Raw genomic sequence first — 18,299 nt, 5'->3', positions numbered from 1 at the left:
CACAAACACTCAAAACCAACATTTCAGAATATTTTATTTTCTGAGTAAAAAAAATCAGTGTTGACAGGTTGTGTCTTTTTTTGTCAAACATAGTGTTTTTTACCCTGCCCATGAAGCTTAGTAGCTGCTTCTTTTGTGTGGCCAAAATGAGGATTTGTTTTTCCATTATATCAGTTGACATGATTCTCAGTTTTGTCCGTGCAAGTAATGAGGAAACAGTCCAGCCACCAATAACTCTTAGATATGTGGGAAAGTGAATGATCAACTCGAGGAAATTAAGACTTACCCATTATTTGGCTATTGCTTCATGTCTACACACAACAGACTTTCAATCTCTGACGTTTTAGAGGGTCAATTTTGTACTTAATGATATCTATTACTAATATAAAGGTCATGACTAGTGCATACTCACCAGTGATTAATAGGCCATGAGGAAAACAATTAGCACAAATACGCAGACACACAGACATTTCTGCATTTGTCATGGAAGACAGATTTCCTTTCTGTGTGGATATAATCCTGAAGAGATCCCAAACTATGTTTCAAAACATATGGCAAGTTATGTACCCTATTACTTAATGCCATGCCACCCTCCATACATCATCTCTCTCAAATTTCAACCTACCTACACAGAGGTCAAAGCTTATTTAACATTATCTATTCAATACTAACACAGCTCAATGTAGAACAAAGGAGAAAATTCCATACATTAATTCTGATTTATTCTACTGTAGAAAACATCATTTTGAATACTATACTCTGAATGTCAAATAATGAATTTCAAAATGTAGGTGACTCACATATTTCCTTCCAAAACATGTATGCTTTGGGTCAGCTTTGCTGCATTCGGCTGAATCAGTACTTCACAATTTATCCTACTGCTTCTATCTTTGTAAAAGCTCCTGACAAGTATTCTCTCATCTCTAGACGATGGCATGCCTTACTTCTGGAGAATGGTCTTCATTCGGCTGGATAATGTGACAGAGATTCTGGTTGCACCGTCAAAATTTTGAATCACGATTAAATGTATTTGATTGCAGTACCAGTCCATTCTGTTTTTCTCGGACTGTACCAATCTGTTGACTTGCACAACCTTCACCTTCCTTTATAGTTTATTGGATGGATTTTTGCGTTAGTTTTTCTGCTAAAAGACCGGCTGTTTCACTTGAAAGGTCCTTTAACTATGTGTTGTGGGCCCAAGAAACAGCTACCAGATGTGAATGAACTTATTTCAAATCAATTCCAGACGTTTTTCTCAACCAATTAACATGTAATGATGGATAGGGCCCCTTGTCGATGAAACTGTTTTCGAGTTTACCTTTAACCCTTTTTAATGACAATCATCATATTTATCATACAGCTATAACAGATGCGTCTATATAGTATATAAACAAAAGAGGGACACTGTGCTTTTGAAAAGATTTCATTATTTAGTCCATATTTGTCGAGAATTAAATCGATCAGTATTTTCATATTGATCTCACCAGCAACAGTATCCATCTCCAGATGGATATATGCAATATGTAAAGAGCATGACTTCTTCACATTGCATCACTTGCTACCAGCATGTGATGTATTGGTGTTGCTGATATTTCTCTGAAATTAGGATACAATTTTTCCCACTGGTTGTATCATTACTCTGATTAGTTCACCCACATCAAATTAAATTCTGTTTCTTTTCATTTTGGCGGTTTGTTAATTCATTTTCTAAAATTAAAACCCCCAAAAATAGGACTTATGGTAAGTTTCACGACTAAGACTTTTACACTGCCTGGACCTGAACGGCTTTCGGGAAGAAGGAATTTTTCCAGTGTTTCAAATGCATAATTTAACACAGATGGACATTTAAAGCATGATTATAACATGATGTTTGAAAAGACCATCAGAAACTCATAAAATATTTCTGACATTGCATAACATGTCACAAGTTAGTCTGCACAAATTAACTCAGGTGTCCAAATCCCGTCAAGCTATCTCTTGCAGTAGGTCACTTTTGTTTTTTCAAAACATAAAACACATCGTCCTGCAAGTGCTAGCTCAAGTGTTATTTTCATAAAGATTTGGACTGCTAGGACTGGACTTCTGCAGAAATCTCAATCATCCTGAAATCACTTTGCAAGTGCTGATTCAGGTCTTTTCCCAGCAAGTTTTTTTAAATGTTTTCATCCCCAGACCCACTGTCCTGTATGGCAGCTCACGTGGAATCACTTATCTAGTCATTACTGTGACTCATCCAGGCAAGTTCTGTTGAGAGTAATTCCTGCCTTCAGTGCGGCATCTGGACAAGTAATCTGATAACAACGTAAGAATTATGACGTGTCAGCCAACAACTAGTAACGGAACACAGCTTGTAAACCTGCGTACCTTTCCATAGAATTTACTGAGGTTGTGACTCATATGCTTCCATAAGTCATGTGACAGAAAGTAGTCTTGAAATATTAATGAATCCTTGCAGTGTCCTGCAGTGTTCATCTTGAAGGAATGAAGTCTGAATTGTGTAACTTTTCAGAACCCTGTACTTAATAAACATTTTGGAAACTCAGAACTATTTTGGGTAAAGAGGAAATACGTCAATGTTTTCATGAGAATTCTTTTTTGACAACCAAGATGGAAAAAAAAAAAAACTGATTATACCGAGCCAATTGAAATACAAAACAAAAACAGCCTTTTTTTGTACAAATCAGCAATTGAGAGAACATTGATTTAGGGGATAACAATACTGATAAATACTAATAAATCATAAATACTGACCATTTCTACATCAAAGCTGACCATCATCATTTCTTGAAAACATTCCTACAAAGATAAATATTACTGAGACATCACACACTGACAGGCCAAAATCCAAGTACAGTCAGTTTTAGTCATTCCAGATGTCAGGAAAAAATATTACATGCTTTTTTTAAGTGATGCCCTGAGAACACATTTAACAATATATGAGTGTTACACTAGATACAATTAGCTTTACGTCATGCCTACTGTTTTTCATATACAACTGTGTTAATTCCAGGAAAAACGTGCTTTTGTTGACGTCTTCATGAATTCCATGTGCTTTAGGTGGTTACCAGTGTGCCGAATTTACTGTAAGTTACCTTGTGAGAAAACTAAAATATCATTATGGCCCTGTGCTGTTTCATTTGGACCAAACCTTCAAAGGTTCTTGGTCACAGATACAGCAACCCAGCTCCCTGAAATCACACACAGAAGTAATGGGCTGTAACAGCCACTCTGACTCCGTCTCCTTAGAGCAAGAACAGACATCTGGCACCATAAATAGCCATTTAAAGAAAAGAAAGGGAAGAAGAACGGGTTACAAAATGTGCTCCAAGATCAACATTTGTTCTGAGCTACATGACACTATCTGTAGTGTGCACTGTATGGATGTATTTTAACTACCTTAAACACAGCAATCTTTATTTTACCCCATCTGTTACCGTAAAAAATCTTGCAGGAAGATTTTCTAGTCACGGAAATGCTCAGACGAACACCAACTGAAGTCCACTCTATAGCTGAGACTCTACACAGAGAATATGTGAAATCATTTATTTTGTTTTATTGTTACTCATTTCTCACTATTTCTGCTATTACTGTATGTCTAGACACATTAAGGAATGGAACATCCTAAAGGAATAGTGCCATAATGATCTTGTTAGCTGGATGCAATGATGGTTAGAAAGATTAGTGGAGGCCCATCACTGTCAGAATAGGACTTCACAAATACTCCGTGTCCAACAAAGTAAAGAAAGGAGTCATTTGAAGGGGAAAAAACGAAAAAACAAGTTCCTTCCCTTTAGATATAACTAGCTTAAAGCTGCAGTCTGCAACTCTTTTTCAAGCATAATGCCTGGAACTGTCCGGGGATTCTGAAAGTAGTACATTAAATACCCCAATACAAAAAAAAATGAGTTCTCTAGGTCCCCTATATGTCCCGCTAGGTCCCTCCAAAGCCAGCAGGTTTGTTTACAAAATTGCAGACCGGACCGGTAAAAGGTAACCAATCAGGTTACGAGCTGGGCTCTGCTGCCTGTCAATCACCGATTGTGCACGCGCGATACAAGGTAGGCTCGTCCCCACGCTTATTTATCTGGACTATTGAACTTCATTATGGGCTAGTCTACTTACTGTGTCTTCCATGATCGCAAATGACAGGTGAGTTGATGAATGAGGAGCCGTGTACGCGAATCTGGCGTGCACGTAGACGTGCACGAGTTCTCATGTGTTTTGATGGGGCGGGACAGGAAGTTGAATAACTTTTTATTTTTCGGTTAAAAAATAAGCATTTCTTGCATTTTGCGACTACGGAGGTCACCGTTTTCAACTTCAAGCGTTCTGATAGATCATGTAAACTCTTAAAATGCCAAAAATTAGGACTTTACGTATGACAACAACAAATCCTGCAGACTGCAGCTTTAATTTGCACATTTTGTATGATAAATACCTCCTTATAAATATCTCCTTAACCGTATTCTTTGATAAGCTCAGTACTTTTGTTTCAGATTCCCCCTCCCCCTTCTACTACATGAAATGTTGGAGTGCTTAGAAAATGTAAAAAAAAGACAGAAAGAAATAAAAGGTAACATAAAAAAGAACAAAATAAATGGCAAAGAATCAAAAGGAAAAGGCAAAAAAAATAACATTAATGAAAAACGATGCTATTGCATATCTATTTTGTATCTATTCATTTTCATTAAAAGTTATCTATTTATATCTTTTTTATTTCTTTATATTCTTTTCCCCATTGCCTGACCTATTTTTGAATTAAGTTCATTTTCCCAACGCACCTCAATCAACTCTGGCAAAATGCTTGAAGATAAATGAAAATACATAGAATTTCAGACCTCTATTTCCCATAAATGACCTCTTCCTTTTTTTTGCAGAATTATTATAAATATTATAAATATAAATTATAAATTTATTATTTTATTATGCTTTACATGTCTTCGTGGTCAGTAAGTACCTACGACCGTTTTGATTGTTCTTTTAAAAAGTGTACACACGTTATGTTTGCGACTTGTAAGACAACAAATCAGCTTCAAAAACACAGGCGCATAAAAACATTACCCTTTCTGTCCGAAGTAAGAGGGGATAAGAAAAACAGCTGCAGTCACTAACGCTTCCAGAAAACACAGAAGTCAGGCCGTATTGAAATACTCTTTACACACAGTTGAAAATTTCTATTTTAATTAAAAATGTATATTCAACTCACTTCCCGTCTCCTGAAGCACCTTCTGGGAATTCAAGGGTATGAGAAGGGGAGAGGTAAGTAAAGGGGTGGATGTAAGGGATTGTGGGGTCAGAGTGAAGTGAGTAAGAGATGACTCAACGTCCCTCTACTATAAGACATCCTGATGGTGCCCAACATGCACACAGACATCAACCACGGTAAGGTCAACTCTCCACTCTGTCTTTGCATGTCTTATTCACTATTTTCTCGAATCACACTTGCTCTGTGCACGTTTTATGACACATTTGCCTTTTCATCAGTTTTTAGAAAGTGAGAACACTAAATGAATTGGTAAATCGTGGAGGATGGCTGTTGTTTTTTAAAGTTTGCCTTAGGTCTATGCTGAGTTTTATGTCTGTATGTTGCGTTAGCTAGTGTCTGTTGTGATCTTTGTACGCATTGCACAGTCAGAAATTTACAGGTGTCTATCACAAATATTTGCTGCTACAACCAAACATGTTGAGTAAATAACTGGATGGAGGTAAATGTAGTTTTCATGTGTACATTTAGACATGAAGGCATGCCTGAGTTTTCAGTGAGATGGCACTACAATAAAACAAGGGAAATACAACATTAGGAGGAGTATCTGGTATAATCTTTAATTAAGTGATTCCTCACTCTTCCCCTAGGAACTATTGCCTGGGACATACCATAATGGATTACACTCTGGGACTCCTGGTCTATCTCTTTTCAGTTTTGAGAATGGGTACAGCAGCCCCTCTGCCAGGGGAAGTGGATATTAGAAGAAAAGTGGCAGATGATGTTGATCGGCTGATCACTCGGATGGATAACAGTTTCACAGTAGGGTTCATGGTTTAGTTTACGTAAATTGAATATGCTATGTTTGAAGTGTTTTTTACTGACTAGTGCTCTTCTTCCTGCAGTTTCCTGACATCATACGCTCCAATCAACTCCCTGACAGAATTGGTGGAATTTCCTCCATATTGGTGGTCTTGGAAGGCTACAACAATCTGATTCCTAACAATTTTACCAACGTGGATCAAATCAAGACCGATATCTCTATGATGGCAATTTACTTAACTAAGTTGAGTGAGAGGCAGTGCAAGGGAAGACCGAGGCCCGAAGCTCCCGGATGGCTGCAAAGGCTACAGACAGAGACACACTACGTTGAGACTCATACCGTAGCGACTCTCATGGGACTGAAGGAGTTCCTTAATCTGTTACGGAAGGACTTGAATGTTCTTAAAACTTGCTGAAAGATGGACATCAGGACCATTATATGCAAGCCCTCGGCTTAACTGTTGCACAAAATCTGACACGTCTGAAAGAGTGGTGTGAAACTCTCAGATGCGTCTTCTAAATATGCACTTATTTATATATTAAATTATATATATAATACACACACACACGTTTGTCAAATGAATGTACTTTTCACATCATTTATATAGGGCTTGTGATACATTTTGCACACAAGGATATTTGATCACAGGTTTATTTAATGGCACAACTGTAGGATTAATGAAGAACTCTCATTGAGACTGATTAATAAAGTCTGTTAACCAGACGGCAGCTAGAGGAAACTTTATGGACGAGGCTGTCATCACTGGAAATTCCTGAAAACTGGACTGAAACTTGCTAATCTGTTACAGATGTATGAGGAAAGACAGGAAAGATGAAGGGCAACTTTTTTTGTGCAATATCAACAGCAGATCTACAATGTCTTAATCTTAACTGTGACGATGATCTAAAGATGTCTCGAGTAGTTTTGTACAGTTGGAACATTTTAGTTTTTCTATCGTATGGATTCAAGTATTAATAAATGTCAAATATTTTAACTAACTTGACAGTGTTGTGTTTATTCTTAAGAAAAAAGGCCCGTAGACCAGGTTATTTACTTCTTAGTTTTATACAGTCTTACAGACTCCACAGTGCTTTTTGCTCAATTAAACGCCTACTCAAATGCACCGGAGGCAAAGTGAGGTTCAGTCAACATGCTGAAGCGAAGGACAGCTCAATGCCAGGGAGCAAACCACTGACCCTCCAATTGGCCAACAGTCGCTCTTCCTCCCACTTAAGCTACACATAGCACGAGAAAAGTGAATGCCACGAAAATGTCATTATGAATGAATCAACCTGGGAATTGAGACGAGTATGGTTTTAATGCAACCATGTATCGATCAACAATTATCAAAAAAGCAATGCACTCAAAAACCCTTTTTGTACACATCCTACTTGTTACAGTTGTTAAAAAAAAAACAAAAAAAAAAAACATGAACATGGTTTAGGAAAACAAAGATAAACTGCACATAAATCTAGAAACGTATGGAAATCGTTTTGTACAGTTAAGATAAGAACAATTTTATTTATTCTGGAACTTTAGGATGTCAAATATAGAGGACGTCTTTTCTTCTGCACATCTTTCGCTCTACATTTCTCTCTCTCTCTCTCTCTCTCACACACACACACACACACACACACACACACACACACACACACAGATTTAACTATCAAACCACTTGCTTGTTTTGACTGCTGCATTCTTGTTGCTGCTCCCCATCAGTTTCTTCTTGTACTGCTCGACCAGACTTTCAAAACGGTCCCCATCCCTGCTTTTGAACGGCTTCTTAGAAGTTTTGACCTTCTGGAGAAAAAGAAAAAACAACAGCAAAAAAATGTGGAATGGGACAAATGATTTAGGGGAAATAAATCTGTGTGTGTGAGTAAGTTTTTCTCAAGTTCAAGTCTCAAGTCACTGTTTTCCCCATACTCAGATATGTTGTTTCAGTCTATCAATCATGAGTCACGTGTCAACAAGCACATCTGGTGATGTCAAAAAAAAACCCATTTGATTTTATGTTAGATATGAAGAACTGACATAGGCCATAAAAAGCCGGTGGTAGGTATAAAACACAAGCGTTTTGTGAGTGAACCGTGTAGTTATTTGTGATAAACAGCTTTCAATTAGTGCTGTGCGATATTACGATTTATGTCGTAGTGCGATATAAAAATGTATACCGTACGATATATAGCCCTCTACTGTTTATATAGTTTTTTTTTTAATTAAAATTACATGTTGTATGAACAATGAATGATGGCTAAATGTAACTGCAGCAACGATACCACTTAGCGGTAGCATTTTTACGTCACCCACAAAGACTCATTTACTGCAGTGCTAAGGGAGCGTGCATGGATACAAACAACATGGCAGAGGCGGAGAGTTTGGCGGAGAGTACAATGGAAAACACAATGGAAACAGAACCCAGGGAGGAATTAGTGCCGAAAAGAGGGAACCGAAATTCCATAGTGTGGTTTTGGTTTGGATTTAAAAAGTCCGACACCGACCAGACAACGGTAATTTGCAAAACATGCCGCCAACAAGTCGTTACTAGCGATTCGAACGGGTCTAATCTGTTCTATCACTTAAAGACAAGACATGAAGAAAAGTACAGAGACAGCGTGAAGATGCGACAAAACTACCTCAACCACAAACGAAGAAAAAGAACCACACCAAACGGGCCTGAACGAATCGTTGACCAAAGGCACCGTGAAATCACAGACGCCATTCAAAAATTTCCATTATATATATATATATATATATATATGTATAATTTTTTTTTAAAAATACTATTTTTGGGCTATATATCGTTATATAAAATTTTGTCCATAGCAGCACAGCACTACTTAATGAACTGCTGTAATCACTCTTAAGTTTCACCAGGTGACACCAGAATGACATTTTATACCAACTGCCATTTAAAAATTGCTTTGATTTGGAAGAGGAAGAGTCTTTCCAAGTACCTTGAGCTTTTTTTCCTCTGCAGGCCAATATGGGTTGAGAGGAAAATTCAACAGCCTGGTATTCTAAAATTGGGACTACTAAAACTCCTGGTTTCAATTTGCAATGGTCAGTGTTCTTTACATTCAAAATGACGAATAAGTATCTGCAACACATTATGTTAAAACAAAAACCTGGTTTCTGGGCTGCATAGGCTTTTCGATCTGTCGTTTTTGGCGCTCGTTCCTTTTGGATCCCGGCCTTCCAGGTTTCTTGGGAGGTGGAGCCTGTTGCTTTCCTTTGTCACGCATTCTGCAACGGACAAGAATTCATAATTGTAGCTCAATCCTGATGTTTGGGTAAGTCAGTCTCTAACTTTCTAACAGCTTAAAACAGGTTGCATTGGTAACCCAAGTTGGGATAGACCTCTTTAAATCAAATATCAAAACCCATCATTACTACATCTAACAACAGGTCTAATATGAAGATTGTTATGTTATATAGAAATGTACGCATATGTGTCCAAAGAATACATGAAGAGCTAATTTGTTAAGTTTTGTCTGAATAAATGCAAAGTAGTGAAGAGTGAACTGTAGACAGGTCATTGGTAACAGTGAGAAAATGGTACCTGATCTTCGGCCCCCGTTTGGAAGGCAGTGTCAGAACCTTCCTTCTTTTTTTCCCGTTCTGCAAATCTACGTGCTCAACCTCAGGAGTGGTGTGGAAACCTGAAAAACGTTGGTCTTTCTTGTTCTTTTCAGGAATACCTGATAAACAGAGAAGTGAGCAGAGAAACCATTTTAGAAATCCATTCCGTCCAGTTCCAATTTTTTTTTCTTATCAATTCATCGGATTTCTATTAAAAAGACAAAACCAATATCAACCCCCGTGCACCTCTGTATGTTGTCCCCGCTTTACAGATCTGCAAGTCTCATTGCTGAAATATGTGACCAACTTCTATCACTACTGAATTTTTAGTTGAGCTAAGAAATGATTCCGTGTATTGAGGGTGAAATTGCTTAAAAAAAGACAAAACATACATTCCCAAAATTCCAAATATGTTCTACCTTGCTCATTTCCCATCTGCTCTGAAGAGGACTGTGCTTTTTTTCCACTCATCCTTTGTCGATTACCATCTCCAGATGTTTGGGGCTGAGGTTTCACTCCTCCTTTAAATGGCCGATTTTGAAAGAAATCCTGCAAACATTAACACTGAGTTACTTATTCCTGGAAAGGAATATGAGCAGATATTCTGGGCAGGAGCTACCAAACAAATCATGACAAAACACCTTGCTTTTTTGCTGTCGCATTTCTTTTAACTTGAGCTTTCTTGTATCCTCCAGGGAGAACTCAACAATTGGTCTCTGAAGAATGACACAAAGCATAAAAGTCACGGTAAAACAAGGACAAGAAAAGAAACATGAAAGTGTCTGTTACATAACCTGAAGTGCCAAACCAGTGGCAGCAAAGTCCGAATGAAGTTTACTTTAAACACACCCATCCTGATTTCAGGATTAATGTACCTTATTGTGAAAATGTACCTTGTGTGAGCCGAAGATATCAGGGTTGTTGTTTAGGAAGCGAAGTGTGCTAAGAGCATGCTCATGGTCCTGGAACTGAACAAAGCCATAACCCAGTGACTGTCCCATTACCCGACCCTTCTCTGGCTTCTTGTCATACATGATCCGGCACTACAGGGAGAAGCAGGACACAAACAGCTGAAACAAATTAACTCGACACATACACACAATAGATTTAATTCCATAGCTGCCTGTGGCCAATACTCATTACTCACAGAATTCTACCGACACACAGCTGAAACAAACGAATCATCTATTCAACATTATCGTCACAGAAGCATACACCACTAAGGTTGAATCTCACCTCTGTTATGCGGACTCCTTTGACTCCTTTCGCATGTTGAAGGCAGAGTGCTCTGAGTCTTTTATTGTCCACCGACTTTGGCAGATTGTGGATACACAGGCGAGTCTTTGACACAAACACGCCAATGTCGCGAAGCTTGGCCCGCTTAATTTCCTCAAACTAGGAGAAATAAAGCAACGCCATTGATCAGTTAAAGTAGAAGTAGAAAGAGCAGTATTGTGCACTGAAATGTCATTCTCCAAAAATGAATGCACTCACCCGGGTTCTTTTGGCCATGTCTGCCTCAGATAGCCCCTCTGCAGGCTTGGTTCCAGGGCGGATAACTGAATGGTCAGAAGAGAAAAACTGAAAACTAGTAACGGGTTTAAGAGCATTTCAGCCAGAAAGTCCTAACATCTACTCTTTTAAAATTGACCTCAAAAGTCATACTTCTTGAGTAAGTGCTAATTGGAGTTGTCGTTTTTCTAAAGGTGTTAAGCCCCTTATTGTGACTCTAAGTTTTAAAGCGCAAGAATGATTTAAAGACAGTAAAACAAACAATGCGACAAAATACATTGACTCACATCCCTCTCTGGCCAAGTACAAGTTCCTGCTGCCAGTCTCAACTTTCTTCTTATTGTCCTTCAGCTTCACAGCGTCTTCTCTGCTCACTGCCGCAACAACAAACAGCTTTCTGCCATCCACACGGATGCCACCATTCTACAAGAGATGCAGTGAGAAAGCAACGTCGACTCGTATTACAAAACAGGACAGCTGTTGATGCCACAAAGTGGTAGATACAAGAGAGATCGATTTATAATTCAAGCATATTGGATTGTATATTACCTCAGTCTCATCTTGGGCTGCAGTTATACATTTGTCTGCAGCCTCCTTTGTCTTAAACTGAGCAAATGCACAACCTGGCAAAAAAAAGATGGGGAAAGAAAAGCTTTGTCAATCAGTGTTCTAAAACAAAGGGCTAAAGGGGAACATTAACCCGAGTTCTGCAGACTAACCCTTTGAATGTTCCGTGTCTGGATGGAGAACAACCTTTACATAATTAAGCTCTCCGTACTGCAGGAGAACTTCCTCGAGACCTTCCTCGTCCGTGTCAAACGATAAGTTCCTAATTCAAAGAAAAACAAATGACAGCGAAATATATGAGTGCAACTGCTTGGAGAGGACAAAAAATAAGGTCCAAGATTGAGCAGGAAGAAAAGTGACAGACCTGATGAAAATTGTTCGGCCCTCTTTCACATCTGAAGGCAGAAGTTTCTTTGAGGCTTTCTTTTGAGCTACAGTTAAAAACAGATGACAAAATATGTCAAAACTACCTTTGTACGAAAAGCAAAACATAACAGCAGAAAAATATGGAAAAAATAAGAATTGATACCCAATTCATCTTCTTCATCCTCCTCATCATCATCAAGTTCATCCCGACAATCATCTTCATCAAAATTTGATTCAAGACTATTCTCATCATCCTCCTCGTCATCCTCATCTTCGTCATCATCGTCTACCTCATCGTCCTCACTGGCTTGTTCCTCGCTGTCATTTTCGTCACTCGACTGAGGCTCCTCCACCTGCTGCACGGAGGCTTTTGAACTAAATCTGTAAAAAGATGCAACACGAAGACAACCAGCGATGTTTAATAGATTTTAACACCAGGTGACATATCAAGAGGTGCACTTATCAAAGGTTCACACTTTTTCTTCTCAGGCGCAGCTGGTTTCTCTTCTTCATCCTCATCTTCAGTGTCACTTTCTGTGTTTGCACTTGCCTCCTCTATATTCTTGTTGCCTAGGAGGGAAATAAAATTGTTTTAAGACCAATTCATGCTTTCAGCATCTAAGTGTGCATGAGGCTACGCAGACACTCAGATGTAAATGTCGTCATCTTTCCAAGTGCGCAGGGATCAATGCAAAACTGCATATACCTGCAGGTGAATGAGAATTTGTGTCCACGCACAACACTCAGACCGCCAAAAAGGCAACAGTGCATGAGGCAAGGAAACAAAACTGACAGATACTTAAAAATGTGCATTCTCTAATTATTTTTTTTTTCTGGGGGGGGGGGGGGGGGGCTTTTTATGCCTTTATTATATAGGACAGTGTAGAGAGACCGGAAGCAGGGGATAGAGAGAAGGGAAACAACATGCAGCAAATGGCCGTCCAATGCGGGATTCGAACCGGGGCCAGCTGCAGTGAGGACTATAGCCTCTTGTCCATGGGGCGCCTGAGGAAAGATGGTTTGAGGGGGATCTGTGGTTATCCATAGTATCTTTATCAATACTGATGGTATCACCATAAAATATCCACCACGGGTGCCCCTTTTTCTTGATGCCATCAAATAACCATTTTCCTTCTCAGTGCACTGCCCCCTTTATAATGAATGGAACCCCACGCACATGCAGTCTGTGTTCAGATTCTGCATTTGTCTACGTACATCGATGAAGAAACCATGAATCTGCCCTTTGTCATTACCATTTTGTGCTGCTATGAGCAAATGCAACATTTAAGTGAAAAAATACCTGAACTTGAGGACTGCTGTGAGGCCATATACTTGTCTTTTGGCACAGCCCAGTCAACTGCTACCTGTCGACCTGTAAATTAAAAAGATAGTAATATCATATGGACTGTACAATTCAACCTTGTGGTGTTTTTACACACATCTGCTCCGACCAACCTTTTATCTCCTTCAGGTTCATAGCTTTAAGCGCCTTTGCGGCCCCAGACACAGTTTTAAGCAGGACAAATGCAAAACCCCGCATCTTTCCATCTATGAAAGGGTCAAAGAAAACATCAAATATCAGGAAATTGCTCTCCTCTAGGGTTTGACTAGAATTCCTGAATTATCTAAATATTTTGTATTATATAGAACTATTCTTACCAGGTTTGAGGGGAATTTTGGCCTCAAGAACTGTTCCAAACTTTTCAAATGTTTCTTTTAGATCGTCCTCTGTGCACTGTAAAAGAGGACATGTATCAGCAAAGGTTAACGTCCAAGTGTGCTGCTCACCACCATGCGACCCACACCTTACCTTAAAACTGAGATTCCTTATGATAAGTCTTGATTTCAGCAGTTGTTTCCTCATACCGCTAATTTTCGGCTCATTTCTCTGCTCATTTTTCTCTGCTGCTGGAGCCGTCTCTTTAACTGTGAAAGGAAAGATGCAGCATTGTTCCATGGATAGGGGACCAGCATTATCTTGATAGCCAGCTTTGGATAAGCGTCTTTATACATACGTACCTGCTTTCTGTTTGTCTCTAAGTTTCTTCTTCGCCACTGTAACTGACAGCTTCTTTCCGTCGTATTCTTTTATTTCCTTTAAGGCTCGCTGGGCATCTTCTTCCATGGAATACGTGACAAATCCAAACCCCCGACATTTTTCTGTGCCTGTTTGCAGAGTTAAAATAGTTTACAAAAAAATGTACCGACTATTTATTTGTACGTGCTTTGTGTTATCAGGTTCATATGTAATTTTGTATGAAATAGCCTATGTCCGGCTAACTTAAGTGGCACAATTTCATTCATTTAGTAGTAACAATAATGATAAAAGTGAGTGATATCAGTACCTTTGTCTCTGACCACGAAGCATTGTTTTACAGGACCTATTTCTGAGAAGATTTCCTCAAGTCGCTCATTTGTCGCTGAATGTGGTAAAGCACCAACGAATATGGTCTGCGCTGGCATGGCTAACAGCTGACTGCTAACTTCTAGCTCGATAAAAACTCACAATCTTAAGTGTACGTCGTTATTAACTCAGCACTGCAAGGTTCGGTCAAACTACTCAACCGCTTAGGATCCCGGAACAAAAATAAACGCCATGGATAGTCTTCACTTGAGTACGCTGAAACACCAGACTAAGTCGCATGTTTACATGTGAGAGCAGCCATCTTAAAAAGTAAGCGGAAGTTGATATTTTCTTCCGTGCTTGCCTACACGAGGCTGGGCTGTGGCGCCACCTGTCGGCCCGAAGGTCTTGTTGCAGAGGCTACATACCTCATGAATAGTGAAAAACAATACTGTACATTTCTCAGTAGTATAGGAAGATCCTCCTATTTAATTCCAGCATGTTTGTCATGTCATCGAGGGGATGCTAAAAGGGTGTTTTAATGTACTTTAATCAGGACTTGCCACCGGCTGAAGCGTTGAGTAAAGCTGCATGGGCGGAAGTCATCTTTAATTCAAATTTCATTCATTCCAGAGGCTAATCGGGATCAAAGGTTAGGCATCCTTGTTAAAACGACTAAAGAGGTGAAACTGAAAGCCTCCCTGAATGGGTCTGTTGACTCAATTTTATACACGCTCAATTTCCAGACTGGTTTAATGTGCGGACCTAAGGAGTTTGTAAAATAACCGTGTTGCTGGGGGCGGGGGGGGGAGAGAGAAGAAAAAAAAAAGTTCACTCCTTTGCCCACTGGGAGGCGCCACAGAGGTGTAAAGAAAAGGGAGACGCACCTTCCACTCTAAAGCATAAAACAGGCAAATGATTAAGAAAAAAAATAAATCGAAGCCCAACTGATTTTTTTTTTTTGGGGGGGGGGCTTTAATCACAGTCAGTTTAACCTACATTTCCTTGGAAGTTCAACATCAACTTGTATAGTTCACGTTTTCAGCAGATGTCACTGGCCTGGTGTCATGTGGTTGCCACCCCCCTTTCCTGACCTAAACCCCTAGCTGGTCAAGGCAGATGGCCACCCTTCCTGAGGCAGAAGTTTCTTCCAGTTCAATGAGAGTTCACCTGCTGCGATGCCCCCTCCAGCCTAGCACCAAGGTCCTCAGAAAAGGAGATGGGAAGGAAGCAAGGCCAAGGATGCAAAGACGATGTTCAGCCACTAATGGAAACTTGTATTTGTAACAAGTACTTGACCAACCTTAAATATTGACAGACGAGGCATGTTGAGTTTTAGAAAGGCATTTATTTAGTCATGTTCAGTTGAAGGCAGCAACAATGCCTCTAGAATATGGAGACCTGAAAGACAAGGACAGTCAGTCAACTACCAGCAGCTACAGAGACCACACAGACAGTAAAATGAACCTCACCAGGAAGATCCTCAGAAGCCCCTCTGGACTTGAACTTTGTGTTGAGAGGTTTTGCCTTGGTCTGGCTCGTGAGATTCTGTTGGGGTGTAGCGAAACTGAGTGAACAGCACACGTTTCTTGTTGTAGCGTGACCGAGACTTGTGAGCGTAGACTTGATCCTCGTCCGTCACGGGAGTGAAGACTGGCTCGTCCTCGCTGCTGGTATCAGATGAAAGGCTCCAGCTTCCATCTTGAAACTGGTAGTTGCTGCCTGGAACTCCAGAATGACTGCCCTGTGTGCCGTGCTGCTGTGCTCCAGAAGGCTTCTGATACACTGGCTTAGATGGCTCTTGCCCATACCACATGGGTGAGGAACCTGAGAATTAAGGTTAGCACAAATCAGCCCAAGTCAAGTTTCAACTGCTGATTTTAGTTGAGATTTGATTAGCATCAGCTTACCACCTTGTGGAGGAAAGCAGGTGATGCTTCCAATCAGCAGACAAGTAATCCACAAGACCCTGCAGACACATGGACATCTCTCATCATAAGTTCACATATAGTTAAGATCAGCATGTCCAACCATCACCCAACATGCACGGTCCTGTGGAGCTTTAACGACATATTCATAGTAGAATGCTGTGAGCAAATGAGGTTGTGTTTGCCTCAGACATTTGAGACAGCCAAGGATCAGTGCCACCACTTGGAAGCACTGTGGCAGACTAGAAGTTACTCACCTCATTCTGGTGCAGCTAACACAGGGTAGAATTCCCACTTTCCAGAGACCCGCTCCTGACGAACTGCACCAACACAAAGCTCAGAGCCCTGACACTAACTGGAACCTGCATGAGTTACTTTCAAGTGATCCTCAGTGTAGAGGGAATTAGTTGCTCAGTGGTAACAGCTGTGGCCGAAAGTAATGATGGCAAAACGAGGCTTCATGAACCAATGAGGTTTTCCAGCCCAAAGGTTCGCCAAAAGGTTCATTACCCGAAGCCTCATTGAAACGGTCTCTCTAGTGACACCTGCTGTGCAAAAGGAATATATGACAGACTAAATTAACCCTGAGTTAGAGCATCCTGCAATATAAAATAAACAATTGTTGTCACTGTGTCTCAATGAAAATAAATGTGTGAAAACTGCATATATGGAAGTATTATTGAGTGCTATGGTGTTGATCACTCAAATGAAATATATCAATGATGTACCTTGACTACAGTGCTTATGGAACTAAAGTGCTTATGGGACCGGGAGTCAGGAATAAACTGCAACCGAGCAGTATGGGCAACAAGACAAATATAAGTTATTGGTTTTCATTTAAAGAAATGTGTGTCAATAACGTTGCGGTTTAATATGCCCAGAAGAAAAAAGAGCGACAACTACCGATAACTAGGCTATGTTCTTCTCTCGAAAAAACACACCTGCACCGCGGGCTTTAGAAGAAAAAAACCCGCTACAGAGCGGAGTCAGGATGCAGCGGCTCAGTCAGAAGAGCAGTGAAATACACGTAAGTCACTATTTGTCCTACTGTACTTTGTAATTTTTTTTTCAGAATCATTTTTCATTTTCTCCCGTTCTAATCCAATGACTCGGGTCGCGGTGCTGATCTCCGCAATTTGAAGCCTTCAGTTCGTATTGATGATTAAAATGATTATTTTACAGTACAGTAGTTATTTGTAAAAAAAAATAAAGGTTACTACTTCACGGATTTCGCCTATCACGGGTTCTTTTTGGAACGTAACTCCCGCGAAAAACGAGGGTTCATATCCTATATAACTATTCTAACACTATTCTAATAATAATAGATGATATGACTGATATAATAACTGAACTTAACCACTAACTCTGATACAACCAACGCACACTCTACCTCTCACCAATACCAAACGCCAACTCAAAACCCTCGAAGTGCCGCAAGGTTCAAACCCTTTTTATGCGGTAGGCCTACTGACGCTCAAAATGAGTCAGTGACGTGTACACTGAATCCGAGGCCTCGTTTGTCATCAGTCACGTGATTTTTATGGAAACGATACAAGCCTCGAACCAACGCTTCATCTGGCTCGCCCCTTTTTGCTCGACACATGCTCCGAGGCCTCGCTTCAAACGCCACATTACTAGCCGAAAGGCTGCAGTTGATTGGGAACAACGGACTAACATGTGGAGAATCTCATTAATGTTATGTGTCTGACATTTCAGTTCAGATGTCCATTGCTTTATGTCATCATTTTCAGTGCAAAAGCTGCTTTCACTGACTGGTTGTTCAGCATAGTGAATGAGTGCACAAGAAAGGAGTGACGACGGAAAGCTAATGGCCATCCTAACATGTCATATACAGTCTCTTCTCATTTGTCATTTTAACTTAACCAACACAACCGAGAACAACGTGGCCATATGGGGTGAGAAAGCCAACCCTGACCATGACTCGAGACCTGCTCTGTTTATCATGACTGAAAA

General features: G+C 40.0%; 2 protein-coding genes across 3 annotated transcripts; one reads left to right on the top strand and one right to left on the bottom strand.

Annotated features, from left to right (window-relative positions):
* The first annotated feature begins 4,955 nt into the window (after positions 1-4,955).
* On the top strand, positions 4,956-6,916 carry LOC142383897 (leptin-like). Its single transcript, XM_075469714.1, has 2 exons — positions 4,956-6,025; positions 6,109-6,916. The coding sequence occupies exons 1-2, from the start codon at positions 5,879-5,881 to the stop codon at positions 6,439-6,441; spliced, it is 480 nt and encodes a 159-aa protein (XP_075325829.1). The 5' UTR covers positions 4,956-5,878; the 3' UTR covers positions 6,442-6,916.
* Positions 6,605-14,727, bottom strand: rbm28 (RNA binding motif protein 28). 2 transcript variants are annotated; one of them, XM_075469712.1, is made up of 20 exons: positions 14,399-14,727; positions 14,073-14,219; positions 13,864-13,979; positions 13,713-13,788; positions 13,509-13,601; positions 13,354-13,425; positions 12,530-12,623; positions 12,217-12,434; positions 12,052-12,118; positions 11,840-11,949; positions 11,670-11,743; positions 11,408-11,543; positions 11,103-11,167; positions 10,845-11,003; positions 10,502-10,651; positions 10,250-10,324; positions 10,028-10,157; positions 9,589-9,727; positions 9,155-9,272; positions 6,605-7,826 (listed from the first exon to the last, which is right to left on the bottom strand). In XM_075469712.1, the coding sequence occupies exons 1-20, from the start codon at positions 14,514-14,516 to the stop codon at positions 7,686-7,688; spliced, it is 2,298 nt and encodes a 765-aa protein (XP_075325827.1). In that variant the 5' UTR covers positions 14,517-14,727; the 3' UTR covers positions 6,605-7,685. The 2 variants fall into 2 exon arrangements, with proteins under 2 accessions (XP_075325827.1, XP_075325828.1); XM_075469713.1 differs by having other exon boundaries at positions 6,605-7,823.
* Positions 14,728-18,299: the final 3,572 nt, after the last annotated feature.

This window comes from Odontesthes bonariensis, chromosome 7, assembly GCF_027942865.1.
Source record: "Odontesthes bonariensis isolate fOdoBon6 chromosome 7, fOdoBon6.hap1, whole genome shotgun sequence".
In the NCBI taxonomy this organism is placed as follows: domain Eukaryota; kingdom Metazoa; phylum Chordata; class Actinopteri; order Atheriniformes; family Atherinopsidae; genus Odontesthes; species Odontesthes bonariensis.
The sequence above is the reverse complement of the archived record's forward strand: the minus strand, read 5'-3'. Positions and strand labels throughout refer to the sequence as shown.